The following is a 20,542-nucleotide window of genomic DNA, read 5'->3' on the forward strand; positions in this document are numbered from 1 at the left end:
TTCATTGGCTCCCTGTTAAATTCAGAATAGAATCTAAAATTCTCCTCCTCCTAACGACCGAGCTTCATCATATCTTAAAGATCTCATTGTAAGACATTTTCCTAATAGAGCGCTCCCAAACTGCAGCTTTACTTGTGGTTCCCAGAGTTTCCAAAAGTAGAATGGGAGGCAGAGCCTTCAGTTATCAGGCCCCTCTCTTGTGGAATAAGCTGCCAGTAAATGTCCGGGAAGCAGACACCCTTTCCACTTTTAAGACCAGGCTTAAAACTTTCCTTTTTGATAAAGCTCATAGTTAGGGATGGCTCAGGTGATCCTGAAATATCCCATAGTTAAGCTGCTATAGGCCTATACTGCTGGGGGGCCTCATCTGTCACACCTTTCCTTACTTTACTCTCTTTTTCCCCCCCGTTTAATTTCTCAACTGATATCATGTACAGGTGACATTATTGTGGTCATTAACTTGTGTTTCCCTGTTCCATCAGGTATCCTTTGAATGGTGTTACAGTGTTTTTTCCTCCTCTTTTCTGTCCTCTCAAACCCCAGCTGGTCGAGGCGGAGGCCACACTTCCTGAGTCTGGTTCTGCCAGAGGTTTCTTCCTGTTAAAAGGGAGTCTTTCCTTTCCACAGTCACCTCAGGCACGCTCAGGCCGGGATATTGGACTGAAGACAAGTTTCAGTGCAATCTGTTGGTTTCCTTAGCTAGGAAATTGGGCCGTAAGATCACAGGCATCGAATACTGAAATCCAGCTTCGTCCTTTGAAAACAAGGATGTATCCAGATTCTGGAAATGTTTTATTATATTTTATATTGCTCATGATGGAATATTTAAAGTCTGTGCACTTTTACATTGAGTAATATTATTGTTAAATCCCTCCACAATTTGTAGATACTGATTTTTGCTGATAGCTGAACCTCTTTCCCTTTTCAACCAATTTTACCTTGGGGTTCTTTCTAAACCCAATCATGTTAGACCCTCTTTGAAGTATTTTGTGACACTGATGAACACATTTATGTTTGATAAAGTGGAGATGAGATGCGCACCCCACGTAATGTATGGGTAGCATTAAATATTATATAAACTGTGTGTAAAATGGTTTGTAGCTTATTCTGAAAAGCACAAAAAAGATTCCATCAGACAAATAACTTACAAATGACGTTAAATACCATGACTCTTGTAATGTCTTGATATCCATGATTCTAAAAAGAGCATGATCAATTCATCTTTAAATCAACTGTTATGAAAAGGCAGCATTAACCAGGAGCCGCTCTGTTGTCCTAAATTGTTTACACTTGGTCTTGTTTAAACGTCTGACGTTAATTTGTTGGTCTGCACATCTTGAATATGAGTAAGTGGATTTTCCATCAAGTACTTTTACACACACATTAGATACAAAGGATATGGGGACTTTAATGACCTTGAGCATTATTAACATGGCCTTGCTTGGTACTATCAGCTCTTCTATCAACAATAGCTGTGGTCAAAATATCCGGACTTAATGACATGCGCCGCTATCGCTGCAGAGCTTGGAGGGTAGGGTTAATCTTTTTCATTCTCTTGAGATTCACAGGTCAAAGTCTATTTGTCAGCATTTTCAAAAAAGCTCTTGACAAGATTCAGGTTTAAATTATTGAAAATAAATACTGTTGGATTATGTTGAACTATACACGTTCACGTGCATTATATGTAATAGAGTTTAAGGTAATTTCCATAGCTTTACTCCCATGTGCCATTTATAGGAAATTATGTTATATTCTCAAATGCTACTTAAATTTGATTATATTTGTAAGATAGTAGCTGTGTATGTGGTACCCATGTCATGAATATTTATTTCACATGGTGATGGTTTATATAATCCAGTTTTCAACCACTTGGGTCTTAGAACTGTGGTAATGATTACATGTCAGATTGTATAGTGTTCCCTTGATAATGGTTTATCTATGATCAGCATTACGGTCAATATTTACCTTCACATTTAGGAATGGGTCCACTCCACATGACTTTTCCTCTCTCTAATTGACAGGAGATAGTCTCGGTTCCTTGGGTTTTAATAAAACCATCCTCACACACCACGGAAATGGAGCTGCCAAGCTGGAAACTGTCTCCAAAGCGCCGAGCGTTGATGGGAATACCAGGGTCTGGGCACTCGTTATGGCCAAATGCTGTGGTAAAGAAATTACAAAGAGAAACAGGAATGATAAGAAAGATATTGGAGACAGGGTGTTCTCCAAAAGAAAAAGACACATATACAATAAAGGTTATTCAGGAAAATGAAACCTATACTTCACAGGTGTTTACACACTACCAGTTGCCCATCATTTTGATGAAATTTCAACAATCCAATATTAGAGACCCACAGCTGGCATCACTGAATGTTCGGTGCAAAGAAAGACATGCAATTTCTCTTTTAATTTGTATGTTCAATCGTCCTGCTCTGTCTTTCTATAGCTTTGCCGATAAGATCCCATCCCATGCTACAGTAAACAGGGGCATGCAAAGGTCTGGGCCTACCTGGTTATAACATCTGTTTCTGTGGAGAGTCGTTTATTATTTCTGCAGAAAGCTTTGGGTTTTCGTGCGATTTTTGGACTGTCTGGTGCGCACTGCTTCTTTGAGATTTTGTTACAACATTGTATTGATTTGTGGGAATAAGGAATTTCAGTTTTCAAAGTGTTAAGCAGCTGCTTAGTGGAACCTCTGGCTGTTTGTTTTTGGAACAGCTGAAGATATCTGCATATCACCTAGCTTTTCCTTTAAGTTCACCTTCTACTTACTTAATTATGGACAGAAATAAAAATGTTGTGGAGTGCCCAACCTTTAAATGTCACTGTATTTGCATTGTTCTCGGGTTGGACCAAAGCAGTGAAACTTTAGAACCAAAAGTCTTTTTCTTCTTCAGATGAGAAGATAAGTATCAATGACCATTCCTCTTACCCAGAAATTAAAAATACAAAGGTTAGGCATTCAGCTGTAAACTCAAAGACGGTAAGCGTCGGCTTACAGATGTGTCTTATTCACTGTGCATGAACTTCAAAGATGCCAGCCGTTCGTAAAATCTGAATGTCTTAGTTTCTGTTGTGAAACAGGTAAAATATAATGTTTAAAACAAAGGATTTTGCAAGGAAGAGCACTGTTCCATTTATGACAGAACTAGGGTATCAGTTTCCTCCTGCTTTGAGTGCTTTTGGCTAAGCAAGCCTTCCGACATCCCAAATCTCTCTATACTGAATACAAAGAAAGGAAATGATATCTTACCCTGCAGCTCTAGTTATAATAACAAAAAAGTCAAAATGTTCCCAAAAATAGCCCCTTTATGGCTTCCCATTCTTTTGTTCCTTTTTGTTCTGCAAATTGCACCTTTATTATTAGTTATTATACAACCACATGATCAATCGTGAATAAAAATGTTTTTGTTTTTTTATGAAAAATCTTTTTGCTGTGTTGAGGCTTCCTGTGCGATTTGACACTTAGTAAATCAAAAGCAACATCTAATATAAGAGAGGGGAAAACTGCGCCTGCTCTTTGTGATAGTTGGGATGACAGTTAAGAAGCTTAAAAGCACTATTTTCTTAGCCACTTTGAGACTGTTCTGTTTTGATCATGACAGAGAAAGGTTTAGGCCGCAAAATAGTTTGAAGCATCTCTACAGACTCTATACTGTTTCAGAAATAAAATGCTCCACATTTAGCGCAGGCAGTGGATTTTTCAGTTAAAGTTAGCTTAATAGTGGTAACTTCCCTTCTGTTTAAGCACAATTAAAGGAAATAAGAAATAGAAACAATACATACAACTGTATGTGATATTAAATCCTCTTCCGGACATGGAGTGATCAGCCTGAAACTCTAGCCTTAGCGTGTTGGTGTTGGATGTCAGATGGGAAGGACTCTCAGCTCCGGAGAACCTCCCGATGACAACGGCATCATTTGTCTCGCCATCCTTCACCGTGAGGGAATCATACGGTGCCTCGAGGTCAAAGTCGTTAAATGCCAAGTGTATTCTAGAGCCTGGATCTGATTGGATGAGCCAGACACAATTCATGTTGTTCCCATAGCCTTCTGGGTAATCCGGAGAGAGGACCGTTCCTGAGGGAGCTGTGAAGTTGGACATGCAGGGGACTGAGGGAGAAAAAGACGTGGAGGAAGAAGGGAGGAGGGAGACACATACAGAGACGGACATTTTCTGTTAAATATTCATCTTCACACCATCATCGGTCATCATATGCCCAAGGCCATAATAAACCCTGTGCTATCACTATGGTGACAGGTCAGCGTGAAAGTTATCAACGGCATAGCAGCATTCATGTCATGTTTCTTAAATTCAATCCTCGCCAGCCATATTTCTGAAAAACACTTCGAATTTAAATACTTACATATGCATATGGGGATATTTGCAGACCACTGATTATTGTCTTGGCAAGATATAGTTTTTTCACCAATCAGCTCAAAGCCAAATTGGCACTCAAACTTCAGGATTCCCCCATTTAAAAAGCTGTCACCCTCTCTTATTCCGTACAGAGGAGTTCCAGGGTCGCCGCAACTCTCTTTGTCTATTTCTGGAATGACACAGATTCATAAGAGGACATTAATATCTGCATGGACCTAAGGGAACAGGATAAAAGGATCCTTGTTGACTAGAATCCCAAACTAAACTACTGGGGTAATATTTTTAGGTTCCACTCAATATTTCAGTCAGAGTACAAAGACAACATTTAAAAAATTGCATCGATAAAAGGTTGCAGAAAATGATGCCAAGAACAAATACTTTTTGTTCTTTTGACTGATATAAACAGGCTTGAGAAAGAATAGGGAATGCCAGATGGGAGTTGGAAAAAAAAACAAATCAGGAAAAATAAAGCATTATGGCCACAACAAATACATGGGAAATGTGCACCACGGCTCACTAACCCAATAATACCGAACCAGGCTCATTTTTCTGAAACAATTTGTGACCATCGGTTACACAAAAGATGGAGCAGTTTGATATTTTGCACATGACTGCTGCTCAAAAATGGCAAATTCATTTGCAATTACTGGCACCCCTGAATTTCAAGCACAGAATAGATGATATTTTCGGAAAACAAATTCAAATGAATCAATGATATATGTATGTGTATATATATATATATATATATATATATATATATGCGCAGAATATTGTAATAAATGAAAGGTTTTTGAACAACAGCAACTAAAGAAGAACTTGGACGTGAGGAAATAAAACCATACAAACACCAGGCACTATTATTGGCATGATTTTTGATCAAGTTAAATTAGTTCCTCAAACGAAAAATAAACATAATAACATACATTCGTGCTTATATTTCCATGTTCAAACAATAAGCAATGACTTAAAGTTTATCTGCATGAAAAGCTAATTATTTCTCTTTTTATGGTTTGTTTTCTCTCTCTCGCAGTGGGGATAAAGTGAGCTGTCGAAGAACACCAGAAATGTGTTGGTCAGAAAACATAACAGTTCCAAAGAATTTCCAAAATGCCCTGAAATCCCTGTTTCAACCATTTATAATACTATCGAACTATTTCACAGTCAAAAGAACTGCTAAGATGCTTCCAGGATGTGGCAAAAAGAAATAGAATATCAGAATTGTGCAAGAACAAGAAGACTGGTGCAGACTACGGGGAAAAACTCACGCAAAGCAAATAGAGAGCTGACAGCAAAAAGAACACACTACCTGCAGTCAAACATGGTAGATACTTTAGATGCATCTGGCATTGAGACACCGGATGCATCAAGAAAATGATTCAATCAGAAGTTAGTAAGGCATTGTAGAGCAAAAGTATGTCAAAAACGTATGCATTGAAGGTCTTGGGTTTTTCAGTAGGACAATGACACAAAATAATAGATAAAAAGGAAAAGATTGGACCGTTTTAAAGTGTCCAGGAAGTAGTCCTGACCTAAATCCCCTTGAAGACATTAGATGCCAGCTAAAATCTGCAACCGTAAATGTAAATTTGCTAAATTAAAAGAGCTTAAAACTGGAGTGGCAGAAACTCCTCGAATTAGATATTTTCCTTATAGCTGGTCAATATTGTTAGTCCTTTCAAATTATAGATTGACTCTGGAGTCCCGCCTGAACAACATCTGTGCAAATGTCATCATAAAGTGTTATCAGCCTAAAATCCTCCATGAGCACCTGTCTCAGCTGGGAAACACCAAGTCTTAGAACAAGAGCTTATCATCCAATTTGAATTAAAAGTGAATAGCGTATTGTTTGAAGATGACTCAGCTTTGCTTTGCTGAGTCAGGCGAAGAATTCTGGAATGGCCTCACTTCTTCGATCATATAGCCGAGAGCAAGTTTGTATTCATCACTTTCTGTATGCCTCCTTCCTCTGAGTTTGCAAGTATTCACAACTCCTCTTTTTTTATTATAGTCATTGTGACCATAAGGTTATACAGATTCTACTTTGATTCCACATAAAAGTGGCACTGTGTCACCATAATTCTGCTTAAAATGTTGTTTGTGGGATTTCTGAAAATATACCCTCCATTTCCCCAGCTTTCCTCAGCTTTATTCCCCTGCTTTCAGTACTATTTACAGGAGTGGCCCACGACAGGAACAAAGGTGTGAGCTTGGTGTGTCTTTCACTGTTACTATATGTACTGTGTGTGTGTGTGTGTGTGTGTGTGTGTGTCTGTGAGCGCCTGTGCGTGTTTGTGATGTATTGCATTAATTTCCATCATGACATCGTCTTTATGAGAACCACAGACTCAACCAATCACAGTATGCCCTGGCACACATGGCTGTGTACGAACACACACACACCCACACACACACACACACAGACACACGGATACATAGTGAAAACACAGAACAAATTGCTTCAGAGAGGAAACAGGAATACTGTTGAAACATTTCTGTACCGACTCCTTCTCCCTCTCTCTCACACGTGCACATGCATCCACAGACACACATACAGCTGCATATGCATGCCACAAACACAAACATAAACAAAGCCAATCACACAGCCACAATTAATCTCTGTCTGTGATACATACACATTCCTCTCTTACACACATACACACGTACAAATAATCCTATTGTATTTGTAACAACAAGGCTGACAGATTCACAAAGGGGATTGGGGTCCTTAAAGAGAATGCGTGTGTGTGTGTGTGTGTGTGTGGGATGTTTGTGTGGATTTGTAAGAAAACAACCATGGATGTGGCTGCAACCTCAATTTTCCGTTTGCAATTGCACATTGAGCCCCATTCCATTCTGTTCGATGATATTCCATCATGTTCACACCATATTGTCCATGGGAATAAGCATGTAGGCATGCAAACACAGAGACACACAAACACACACACACACAACCATGCTCGTGTAAAGGGAGAGCAAATGCAAAACCTACAACAGATCTGAGAGCGAAAGGTAATAGATTTTGGGAGGTACAATGAGATTGGGGGAAAAAAAAAAAAACACTGGCTGTTTCTCTTTTGTGACCGTTGTGAAACTGATTTTCGGTTACTAATAGTGATCACATATTGAATACATAGTTGCATAGGCTAATGTGAGATGTATGCTAGTAACCTTTGCCTGCTGCTCTTCAAACCAAAGACACATTAAACTCATGAAACCGCATAGACTAATAATCCAGGGTAGCTACATTAGACACAGAGGAAGAGGAATTGAGTCGAATGTCTATTAGTACTCCCAAGCAGTGTCAGGAATGAATAACAACATTAGCCTGTGTAATTACACTGTAGTTGTCAGAGATGTAGACATCAGAGAGGATGCTCTGTAGAATGAAAATGATCTCATTTATTACTTTTACAATATTTACATTTTTTGTCTCACACCGATGGGCCTTTGATGACTTATTTGATGGGAGATGTATATGCCACATCAATTTTCTTCTCTCATTAAAATGCATCTATCTGTGCTTGTTACATAAAGTGCAAAAAAAAAAATCTTTTAACTCCAGAGGTGTAGCTCCCAAACACCCATAACTCTCTGCAAATTGGTCCTCAGGAAGACAGATAATAACTGGGCTGCTTTCTGTGATCTGGACACATTACGATGCAGAAATACCTCATTCTGTTCTGCTGTAAAAATTCCTCCCAGACTCTGCCTCATGACCTTTTAAAAGGCCTTCGATTCAGGATGTACATGTCCTCAGAAAAAATCCTGTAATCATCTGTGCTGAAAGTACAGGTGAGAGAACAGGACACCAACATCTCTGGGTCATTCCTGTCATGTGTCTTTGACTAAGACGCTACCGTTGCTTTCTCTCCCCATCCGAAAACAGCACGTCAGGAAATCTAAAGGAAAAACTGAACTAAAGAAAGACGTGAATACACATCTGCGCTATGCAGACTGCGTGAAAGGTTAAAGCATTTTTCAAACATCTCCACTGCGTAAAGTCAACACAAAGAGCCTTATGATCAGTTCTAAATCATCCGGTGCTTCGTCTCAATGAGCATTTCAAATTATTCATGACCATTGAAAACGCCATCTTGTATATTCCAAGTCGGAAAAACATTGCCTTGTGTTATCCCTGTCCATAACCATTTATCTCCTCAGTTACCCAATGCTATGCACAATTTGAAATGTATGAAATTCATTAAGTTTTAATGAGAGAAACAGCTTATTACAATGGATTTCAACCGAATGAACCTCATCATCTTTCAATATCACTGACTGGACGGAATATTACTTGAGTCAATAATTCATGAGTAGAAAATGAAATTCCGTTTACACTGCTGTGATTAAGTAAGCCCTGCCCTTCATAGGTCACCTCTGGAGCAAACATGCATTCACGTACACTGAGAAAAAAGCAGCCAGGTGTGGCTCCACCGCTAAGGTTTTCCATCGTAAAACTGAACCTCATCTCTGGTTATGTAGTGAATGAATATTTCATCGTACCTCATCCACTCTGAAGGGAAGGCTGTTTAGCACTGAGCGATCAAAATAGTCACGCTCAGAACCTGGACTGCTGGATTAAGAGCAAAGGAAGCATTTTGTCATTGGAAAAACCTTGTCTTGTTTAGTTACTACTCAACAACCGTGCATTAGACATCAAAGTTAAAAACACATGGGTGCACAAACACAGGGAGGCATGAATTATGCCCAAATGACCACACAGTACATTTCTGTCTCTCTGTCCCTTTCAGGACCCACAAGCACTAAAGACCCACCGGGCCAAGGGGTCATCAGTGATGTAAAAAAAAAATCACCTTCAAATCCTTTCTTCCTATAAAATCACATTACATATTAAAAGGTATAAAAAGCAGAAGAAAAAGCTAAAATAAAATCTACACATCAAGGACTGACATTATTCCAGACAGGTGACTTTGGTATCATGTGTTTCACACATGAACCTTGACTGCAGAGTAACAGCAGGTAACCATCATGCAAAGAGATTAACCCAGTGACATCTAACATGTAGGATTGGGATTAAAAAAAAAAAAAAAAAAAAAAAAACAGTTTAAAAGAAAAAAAAACATTTGCCATTAAACTAGCACATTAGACCATTTTGTCCTCTCTGTCAACCAGCTGTGAAGCAGGCGCTTGATGTGTTAGCCTCCAACAACAGCGTTATATAACAGAGGATGATGGGCTAATGTCGGAACGGTGTGCTTAAAAAAGCCGGACATCAAGGGAATAACTCACTTCCAGAAACATATTCTCAAAATGCCCATTCAACACTGTATGCGTTTCAAAAATGGATGAGAGGTCAGGTTAATACTCACACTATTGACACCCGATTATACATAATGCACTATTACTTGCAGGCAGAATTCTGTATTCATTTATACACTGCTCTAATACTTAACATGGTAGGGTATATGTTACTAACCACTTACTCTTGCCGAACACATGTAATACAGGAATGATATCAGCCAGCTCTGAGCAGTCCTGACTGGCAGTTCTTATGTCTTGTTACACAGACCTCATGCCTGGCATCTCAAAAGACTCATCACACACTACTATCTCCCTGGCAGTCCAATCAATCTGAGGTGTCTTTAATGGCCACAGCGCTTGTCAAAATGATGCTACAGCGAATAGTAGGCGAGTGAGGGCAAATGAGCACCTGTGTCTGTTTCAAATAGCAGGAATCGGCTAGCACTCCAGTGGAGCAGCGGGTTTCCTCTGCGTGGCTTGTTGATTCCCTCATCAAACCAACTGGCAGCTGTTGTCTTTGAATTATAGAAAGCAATGGTGGGGTTCTAAAATCCCCATTCTGTGGCGGCACTTAAAATCTCCAAAGTACGAGGTGGTGATGATGGAGAACTGGTGAAGGCTCACAAGGATCAAATAACTGATCACAAAAAAATAATAGAAAACAGAGGAGGAAATGAAACACCTGCTGGCCACACACACCACAACTCACTATGTATATATATTTTTTTACTAAGAATATGACAATGTTTCAGTTAATAATACTCTCTATTATTAGATGGATTTTATTGAGAAAAGGTTATTTGAAAGCTGCACAGTCCAACAAAGAATATCCAGTACGTGTATTTCTTGTGCCTATTGTCTGCATTATAAAGCAGGGCATTTACAACTCAAAAAGAACATATTATAGGGTATATTTAAAACAATGATAAACACAGATTAAATCATTACAAGCAAAATTCTGTGAAAAGAACTGGTGATGCCCATTGAAATCTTGATGAATGACTTATTTAAGCCAAATATCACTCTGATGTGAAGAGGTTCTTTTATCCTTTTTAAGAACTTCCGTTACCTTTTTGCGGCTTCATAGCTTTTTGTGTTTGAAAATTGTTTGCAGCATTGCAAAGCCTGCAGTCCACTCTAAAGGGAGTTACTCTTTCCCACAGAAAACATTGATCCTGAACTGCCTGAAGCCGGTCGTTTTCTCCCTTTACTTAACGGCATTACTGTGAAACACATTTGCATAATGTCTGCCTGGTGGCTAGTTTGGCACAACTGAAACGGAGAATGAGCAGCTATTTTGCACTTGGCTATTTTTGACCAATCAGCTTACCAGCTGGGGCAGGCTGGGTCACTCTGAGGATGCAGGAACTAAAATGGGAAGTTTCCAACAGAAGGAGGCAAGAGGAGCTGCTGCAGTGTACAATATGACAAAAAAAAAAAAAAAAAAGTCTTTTCATTTTTTTGTTTAAACCTATTCTGGTTAACTCCAAACAAAAAAAATTATGGAGATATAAATGAGCACAATATATGGATCTTTAATAGAAAATGCTAAACAAAAAAAAAAAGGAAATAAAACACTGTGAAACTTTACCTATAATCATAATATGAATTGAAGGTAAATACTTTGCACACAAAGACAAACACAAATTAATCATTGCATAATTTCTTAAATCCTCAATTACATCTCTTTATGGACTGCAAAAATCAATATACAGTCCAAGCTTGTAATAAATGTACGAGGGAAACTAACTGTAACTTCCATTCAATTCAATTTTATTATTTCCCTAAGGGGAAATAATAAGGGAAATTATATTGCTGCAGTAAAACTTGCACACAATAATATAATATGGACAGATAATAAAACAGAAACCATTAAGAAAGTTTAAGTGTGGCTGAGAGGAGTAGTAGAACTCTGCAGAGATGTAGCTTGTGGATTGTTTTTGTAGCTTGGCAGCTGAAGTCTCTCAGAAGACAACATGGACAGCAACTCACAGCCATCAGTTCAACATCTGGGGTGTAGAGACGCTCCTTCTCAGTGACAACTGCAGGATTGTACCATCTGTTACTGTTACTTCTCTTTCTATGTTGTCCCTAAGTAATTTGTTGTGTCTGCAGCCATGTAGCTGTTAAAAAAATAATATTGCCTTCCTAATATTCCTGTTGCGTCCTTGTGAGGGGTCTGAGCCCATTCATTCCATCTGCCATTGATCTCCCACTTCCCATGATAATCAAGGGAGAAAATGCTTTAAAAGTCTTTCCTCTTTTTGCATCCTATTTTCTCTTTAACTTATCTGGAATTGGGCGTTATTCCAGGCATTACTTGGGCTTTGGAAAGCTCAATTAGCTGCTTCCACATGAAAATAACTTTCCAGTTGGCGTGGTTATGTATTAACAGATGTAAGATGTGCAATAATTACCAACAGAAATAATTCCAGCAGGACAGAATCCAAACCAGCATAGAAAAATGTTTGAAAAAGTCATTGTTTTCAAACACAAAAAGCTAAAAACGAGAAGACATGCAATGTAGAACACACAGGCATGTAGATTGGATGGGATCAGAGTTAGTGTTAGGCAAGTAGAATGAAGTGTTAGGTGGGTCTCCACAATATTAAAGTAATCATTTATGTAATTGATGTCTTTATAAGCTTTGAAAACATGGCTTTGTATGTGTGAGCGTATCCATGTGATTTGTGTGCTTCGACACAGGAGTGGAGTCATAGTGCTGCCAGGTTAGTGACCTTGGCTTTAATAATAGATGAATGGTGACAAGAGAAAGAGAGGGATGTGGGCAGACATGAGTTGTGAGAAAAGGGTAGAAATGAAGAGACAGATGGAGAGTGAATAGGTTCAACAGAAAAAAGAAAGATGCTGTTAGTCATTTGACAGATGAAAACAGGGAAAAAGGAATGTTTGATACAGAATATGTGCTGAGGGGGAGAAAAAGGGTGTTACTGTGGAACCAAACAACAGTGCATTTGTGAGCAACTGACATACGAAATGTTATGATTTCTGACAGATGGGAATGAGAGGACGGTGGATAGACAGATGTCTAATGAGGAAAAATGAGACTCACAGAGACAGGGAGAGAAGGGAACTGAGGGAGAATGTGAGGAGTGGAAGAGGTGAGTGACTTGTTGGTAGAGCTTCATTGGTTCACTGATGGAAGACCTGTCGAACACACACGCACTCATATAGAAACCCACATATATTGTGTGGTACACAGGTGACTTTGCAGCAAGGCTAGTTGTTGATAATGTTTATATTTCATAGCCAAGGTCTTAGGATGTAGCTTTAGGAACACACCAAACACACACACACACACACACACACACACACACACACACACATAGCCTGTCTGTCCCTTCTTTTCTCTCGCACATTTGTCAAAAAAAAAAAACACACACAGACACACAACTATCCACCTTTGTAGTAAATCTTGGGGGTGATGGAGCCAGCCAAACACTTTGACACAAACACATTTATCTTGCACCGTCTGTTGGTAGAACTTTTCATGGATCTTGGGTTTAAGTGAGAAACCTACATTTATTCATCCAGGTAACTGTTTTGCATTTTTTTTTTTTTATCTGATTGATTTTTGGAAAATTCAAGATCACTGAAGGGCTTTTGAGTCAGATCATGACATTGGTGTATACCAGAGGTCACCAACTGGCGGACCGCGGTCCAGGTCCAGACCGCAAAGCCGTCCCATACGGAACCGGACCTAACCGGCCAAAAACAAAAGGTTATGATAAAACCTGACGGAGCGCTTCCATTTTAACCGACGCAGCTTTTGTAGTCTTTACGGTAGCAGTTTAGCTGGTGTGGAAACACACAGACCAATCCCACGTGATACTACTCAGCCAATCAAGTCTGTGCATTACAGGCGGTAAACATTGCGAACCTACAGTGCAGACAGAAAAGAGTTTGAGTCAAGTTACACATGAAAAGACGATAGATAGCATACAGTTAGAGAAAACAAAGGGAGATATACAGACGACTGACTTGAAGAAAGTTGAGAAACAGGAGTGAGACGGACAAAGGGAGAGGAACAGGAGTGAGACGGACAAAGGGAGAGGAACAGACGACGGAGCCGGAGAAAGGTAGAGAAAATTAAGTAACAAATGGCGCTCTCCAAAAAAAGAAAAGTGGACAGCAAAAATAGAGCATTTAATCCGGAATGGACAGACTCGTTTCTGTTCATACTTCCCACTGGGAGCATTAAAGCAGTGTGTCTCATATGTTCAGAGACTGTGGCACTTATAAAAAGTGCCAATGTGAAACGCCATTATGAGACAAAACATAAAGGTTTTGAACAAACATACCCACTCAAATCTGAAGTGAGATCACAGAAAATAAGTGGTCTCACAGCCCAAAAGTTCTACCAATATGACCAGTCCAGAAAGCGTTCTGTGAAGACCTGTTAGGTGTCACTCCCCTTCAGACCAGTACAAGAGGAAAAGACATCTACCTGGCCATAAAGGAGATGTTAACAAAGAGAGGAATAGAGCCAAAACAAGTGGTTTCAATAACCACAGATGGAGCCCCTGCTATGATCGAGAACATTATACTTATCTGCAGTCATACATTTATGTTCAGTTCTATGCTACGTGACAATAAATACTGTCAAAAAGTTTTTGAATTGTACTGAATTCATTTGATTTAACCATCAGGTATTGATTACATGCAGATGTTGTTACAACTACTTGGCTACTTAAATATATATCACACTAAACTTAAATATATATCACACTAAATAGTTAGACATTATGATCTTCCGGACCTTTGCTTCAAGAAATTTTCTCTTAACTGGACCTCTTTAAATTTTAGTTGAATACCCCTGGTGTATACTATATTACAGGTGGACGTGAAGGTCATTAGCTAAAGAGTGTTTCAACAAAAAATAATGATCGTTCTCTCTGCCTGTATTCAGACAGATGACCGGACTGCCCCCAGATCCATTGATCTGACATCCTTCCCAATCCTCTGTGACAGAAAAGTTAGCACTAGTGGAAAACGCAGTCATCTGATTGTCTTCAGTACAGTTTACCACACATAGACTATGTCTAAAAGAGGGACGAAGCCATGAGTGACATGATAAAAAATACTCATATGGACTGGATGACAGCCTAAGCTTGCCTCTAAAAGCTGCCATGTCTACACGAAATGCATAACATGCAGTCTTAATATAATTTGTAGGGGACATTTGCATAAAGAATTCACTTGTACAAAGGCTTGGCTCGTTACAGCTGTGTTGTAGTCCTTGCCGTGGGGCATGATCAAAAGGGATGTTCAAAATGCACATGGTTGTGCAATATAGAATATTCCAGCCTTTGCTTGCTGTGGCCATGCACAATATAGCATAGCAAGAAATTCATAGCAAGCTTCAAAGATCACTGTCTTTGACACATTTTTTCTTTCTATCTAAAAAACACAAAACTTGGTAAGAGGTTATTAGTTGTCAGCATATAATATCTCAAACTGAAATACAAGGTTAACAGTTTTCAACAATTCAACGTGATTTTTATGTAGTAGCAGTAGTATCTACACTAGATATGGATGAGAAGTAGATGCTTAAAGCCTCACTTTAATGTAAAAGAGAAATCCAGGCTTTTGTCTCACTCGCTCTCATATTTCAAGCTTTTTCCTGCTGAAAGTAAAAAGTTTCCTTACTCTCAGCCTGCTGTGTTCTGACTTGGTGTGGGCGACTACGGATTAGTGATCCCTTTTAGAATAATGTGGACTAAATTAAACAGATAGTTAGTGATGCCATGATCAGTATGGGTTTTATCATCAAATCAAACCAAACAAAACAAAATAATGAAGGTGCTAAACAAACTGCACACCTACAAACAATGAATCAGCTTTTTTAATGATCCATGCCTAATAGATCAAGGAAGAAACTCAGAACATCATCCCTGTACTGTGGAGAATGTTTATAGGCATGGATGCATTTAAACTATGGTTCTCGCCATTAATTTTTCTGTAGATCTTAATGAGAAAATTGCTTAAGAGCAATTAATGGGGAAATGTTGCAGAACTCCTAACCAGATGTCCTTCATGATTTCAATTTAATGCAAAAGATATACTTCTGGTCGACTCAACTGACACCCTAACAGCTTATTATTTACTGCCTTTAACAACGGATCTTAACAATTTTAGATGGTGTTCTGTTAATCACTGTACTGTCAGTCCATCTATTTGAATACCAAAGCTCAAACAGTAAAAAGGGCAAAACAGTGTGTCATTGTCACACCATTTTTGGAACTCACACCATTACCAGACTCAGCACTGTGACCTCATTATGAGCATAAATCCACAGATGACCACCTAAATGAGGCACACAAAGTTAATTTGTGAAGCAAAGATCCCCACTATGTTTGATGGACTGTGGACAAATGAGAACTACATCTATCATAGAGGAAATTAAGGAAAGGTTAATATTTTTAGGATGCCGGGGGCTGAACTGACAGCTGAAAAAAAACAAAAAAAAAAACTTTGTACTGAGCTGATGATGAGATAAAAGGTCATATGTTGCTTGGCAAGCATTTCTTTTTAAAACAATCCAATGAACCAACAGATAAAAACTACATATATATCACCTGTCTGATCAGGAGACGTTATTGTTCCATGTGATTGATTTTCAGCAGGAGCCGTCAAACTAAAAAAAGGTTTGTCCTTCTCGACATTGTAACACAAAGTTTGCATCCACTAAACAAATCATTGAAAACAAAGCCATTTTGATAAACACATCACAGGAACCTAACCTGATAAGCATCCCACGATGCCAGAGACTTCAGAATTACTCTAAGACTAATTTGATCAGAAAAATCTCCCAAATCAGGGGAAAATATATACAGATGAAATTGCACGAAGCCTGATGTCCCCCTCCAAGAAACATATCATAAAACAAAAGATAATGAAGGTGATAACTTCAGTTACTTTGCCTGATAATCATATCAAAATCTTCTGATTATATCAAACCAAGTAAGACTATATTTTCTTAGTTAAAGTAAAAATATGGACAAAGAGCTCCATCTCTGTAGGTTCTGATGGAAGAGGTTGCTTTCTGGGTTTACAAATATATACTTTAACAAGTTCAATTAAAAGTTCAGCAGCAATTTATCAACTCTGAATCGCTTTTCACGGATTATTTACTTGTGCTTTCCCCAAAGAGACCGTTTCTTGTAAAATCTTAACAGAGAAAAACAACAAGCAAACAATAATGGAAAAAAAAATGTATGCCCATTACTTACCTTTATAGTTGATCTTAAATCCTATAGATCCAACACTCTCATCCGACTGTAGATGCAGCCACATCTGGTGGGTCATACTTACTATCAGGTCAGGCACGAAGCTACCTGATAAGCTGGAACACAAAATACATAACAATTTGATCATTGTCATCATAATTACCCCGATTAAAAAAAAAAAAAAAAAAAGTATGATTTTCATCACTGCAATCATAGGCTACAATCAACTCCTCAAGTGCTGCTCTGAGTGTAAACAAATTGCTGGAACACACTAAACTGCAGCTGAATACTTTACAAAAGGCTGCCCCAGGAAAGCACATCGACACTACCCAGCTTTTTGTCAGAGTGCCAGCATTACGTTACACCAAAAGCTAATCCATTATCCTTTTTAGGTACTTCAAAGCAAATTTCCCGAAATGAAAAAAACGTATCCAAAAGTGAAGCACACTCGATCCAGCCCGTTTGATTCTCATACTCGTCATGTCCAAGTAGATGAAGGATCTTAAAGTGGCTGATGTTTGCGAAAACCCTAATAAACATGGACAAATGATGATGAAAAAGATTCGAACAAAAAAAAAAAAAACAACAACTTCGGGGCATTTTTCTGCTTTTCAATTTCAACGTGGAATGTGTTAAAGATTGAACAGTTTCATAAACTGAGAGAAACACTGCAGCTTACGAGGACAGCTGGTCAATCTGGAAGTGCATTGTGTGTTGTAACCTACAATTTGCTACATGTCAGTAATAATTATGTGCCTCAGGAAACATGTTCTCACAGCAGAACTAAACTATTTGATGTGACAGCTCCCACCAGTCACGCTGTCATTGTTTAAGAAATTATTCAGAGTGAGAATTCCCACTTCTGATCCACAAAAGAGCGACGTAGTCAAGTCACACTTGGATTTTGATGTCTCAGTGGTCATATTTTGCCTAACGATGCTTAGTTTCGGAAAAAAAAAGCTTAATATATTGCAGGATAATGTAATACTTACACTTGTAATATGGTTGTAGGATCTCCCACCTCTCCTCCATCCCCTATGGTTAGGGTATCATATGCTATCTCCAGGTCGAACTCCTCAAAGTTGATCTGGATTACCTAAAATTGACACATAAACCAATGACATAAATGTCAGCTTAAATGCATGCAAACTGAAATATGCATCTGGTCCAACCAACAAGCGGAGGTACAAAATATTTAGCCAGAGGAAGAAGAGACAGATTTTGAAAACAGATTGCAGATTGATTGCAGCTAAATATCCATCAATTTAGAGGTTGTAGAACTTCAATGAGTCTTCAGTAAATATTTGAGAAGGCTATAACTCTGTTAACAAGTCATTTTTGCACTGATATATGTGCAAATATATGACAAATTGCTCCAATGAATTCCAGTATGTCACTGTTACAGCACTTTTATAGAAGGGACAATCCCCAAAGCAAGGACTTCTTGAGGGGTAGAATAATTTTTCCCTAAAGCTTAATCCAGACTCCCCGAGGAAAGGATGGTAGAAAATGTGGCAATGATTTGATAATTTTGGTTCTCAAACTATTTCAAGTTCATTTTGAATCATTTCCGGTATGAGTCACAATGTTATGGCAGAGGTTTTTACTGCATAATTTAACTAATTTTATGTCAAAGTTTATAGCCTCCCTCCGCCTTAGGGTGGGGTGACGGGTCCTGACTGTTGTTTGTGCTTATGCACCAAACAGCAGTTCAGAGTACCCACCCTTTTTGGAGTCCCTGGAGGAGGCACTGGAGAGTGCTCCTCCGGGAGACTGGGGGACTTCAATGCTCATTTGGGCAATGACAGTGAGACCTGGAGGGGCGTGATTGGGAGGAACGGCCCCCCCGATCTGAATCAGAGTGGTGTTTTGTTATTGGACTTCTGTGCTTGTCACGGACTGTCCATAACGAACACCATGTTCAGGCATAAGGGTGTCCATATGTGCACTTGGCACCAGGACACCCTAGGCCGCAGCTCGATGATCGACTTTGTGGTCGTATCGTCGGACTTGCGGCCGTATGTCCTGGACACTCGGGTGAAGAGAGGGGCGGAGCTGTCAACTGATCACCACCTGGTGGTGAGTTGGCTCCGCTGGTGGGGGAGGAAGCCGGTCAGACCTGCCAGGCCCAAATGTATTGTGAGGGTCTGTTGGGAACGGCAGGCGGAATCCACTTTCATAAGGTGTTTCAACTCCCACCTCCGGCAGAGCTTCAACCGGTTCGCAGCCGAGTGTGAAGCGGCTGGGATGAGAATCAGCACCTCCAAATTGTCCTCGGCCGGAAAAGGGTGGAATGCCCTCTCCGGGTCGGGAATGAGATCCTTCCCCAAGTGGAGGAGTTCAAGTATCTCGTGGTCTTGTTCACGAGTGAGGGACGAAGGAAACAGGAGATTGACAGACGGATCGGTGCGGCGTCTGCAGTGATGCGGGCTCGGCACCGGCCCGTCGTGGTGAAGAAGGAGCTGAGCCAGAAGGCGAAGCTCTCGATTTACCGGTCAATCTATGTTCCTACACTCACCTATGGACACGAGCTGTGGGTAGTGACCGAAAGAACCAAATAATACCAATAGAAAGTGACAGGTATGGGCAAATATCAATAGAAAATTACATGAATAATGCTAAAAACATCTTTAATACAACATTAGCCTCCATATATACCAGTCTTAACCAACTTTTTGTCCATGTTTTTTTTTTGTCTTTCCGGTTTATGGTTAGACATTGACTTTATCAAAAAATTCAAAATGAAAATTCCTTGATGAATCATAGAATATGGTTCATTTAGCAATGCGAGATGAATAATGAAAAGACACGGGACACCTATGCTCATCACATGAGGCTGTGAGGAGCAGCACACAGCCCAAAACTCTGATCAGAAATTATTAAACCACACTTTCTGTTTCATCTAAGACCAGAGAGAAGCGCTCTTGGCAGAGGAGAAGAGAGAATGGAGAGAAGCTCGGTGGAGAAAAGGAAGAAGATGGAGGCAGAGGGAAGTGGCGAGGACAGAGGAAAAGACGAATCAAGGGTAATAATGAGAACATCTTTGATGCTGGGAGAGCACAGTGTTAAAATATTTCAAACTTGAATTTTGTCTTGACCCTCAGGGCCAGATTAAAACCTCCATCTGCCTCCTCCCTCCTTTTGCTCTCCTTATGAGGAACGTTCCACTTTCCAGATTCAATATTGTAATGGTGGACTTCAACACCAAAAACATCATACGGGTCTCCTGTATGCTGTAATATTAACACAGAGCACATTTGCAGTACATACGTATTAACATCTACTCATTTCTGTTTCTGTATTTCCAACCTCTCTACTTGCACATTTGTTCACTCCTTTCAGTCCGACTTATCGTAGCCTGAACACTTGGGGAACAACAATTTAACCTCAAGGTGACATAAAATCACTGTGACAGTGAATCACTTAGGAATGAGGGTACTGAAGTACAGCCTTATCTGGACTGGTTTATGAACTCTATTTTCTAAGTTATTTTTACACAGCAGCAGAGGCAGACTTACATTTGGTCTGACATTAAGGGTACATGAGAAACTACAGCTGATGTAGCCATGCCAAAACACCACCATCGTCCGACTTCACTGGAAAGAATTGAAACAAGGGGCCTATGAACACAGCAGTGATTTTCCCACTG

At 39.5% G+C, this 20,542-nt stretch overlaps 1 protein-coding gene across 4 annotated transcripts in view; it reads right to left on the bottom strand.

Annotated features, from left to right (window-relative positions):
• LOC142367128 (CUB and sushi domain-containing protein 3-like) overlaps positions 1 to 20,542 on the bottom strand; it is a 373,180-nt gene that overhangs the window by 85,025 nt on the left and 267,613 nt on the right. For 3 of the 4 annotated variants that reach the window (XM_075449071.1, XM_075449070.1, XM_075449069.1), the window contains exons 12-16: positions 17,886 to 17,989; positions 16,897 to 17,009; positions 4,368 to 4,550; positions 3,787 to 4,113; positions 1,966 to 2,160 (exon numbers count right to left, since the gene is read on the bottom strand). In XM_075449071.1, coding sequence (XP_075305186.1) covers positions 1,966 to 2,160; positions 3,787 to 4,113; positions 4,368 to 4,550; positions 16,897 to 17,009; positions 17,886 to 17,989 — 922 coding nt within the window. Of the gene's footprint in view, positions 1 to 1,965; positions 2,161 to 3,786; positions 4,114 to 4,367; positions 4,551 to 16,896; positions 17,047 to 17,885; positions 17,990 to 20,542 lie in introns of those variants that run through there. The other variant, XM_075449072.1, reaches the window with a different exon arrangement.

This window comes from Odontesthes bonariensis, chromosome 18 (genome assembly GCF_027942865.1).
Source record: "Odontesthes bonariensis isolate fOdoBon6 chromosome 18, fOdoBon6.hap1, whole genome shotgun sequence".
Classification (NCBI taxonomy): domain Eukaryota; kingdom Metazoa; phylum Chordata; class Actinopteri; order Atheriniformes; family Atherinopsidae; genus Odontesthes; species Odontesthes bonariensis.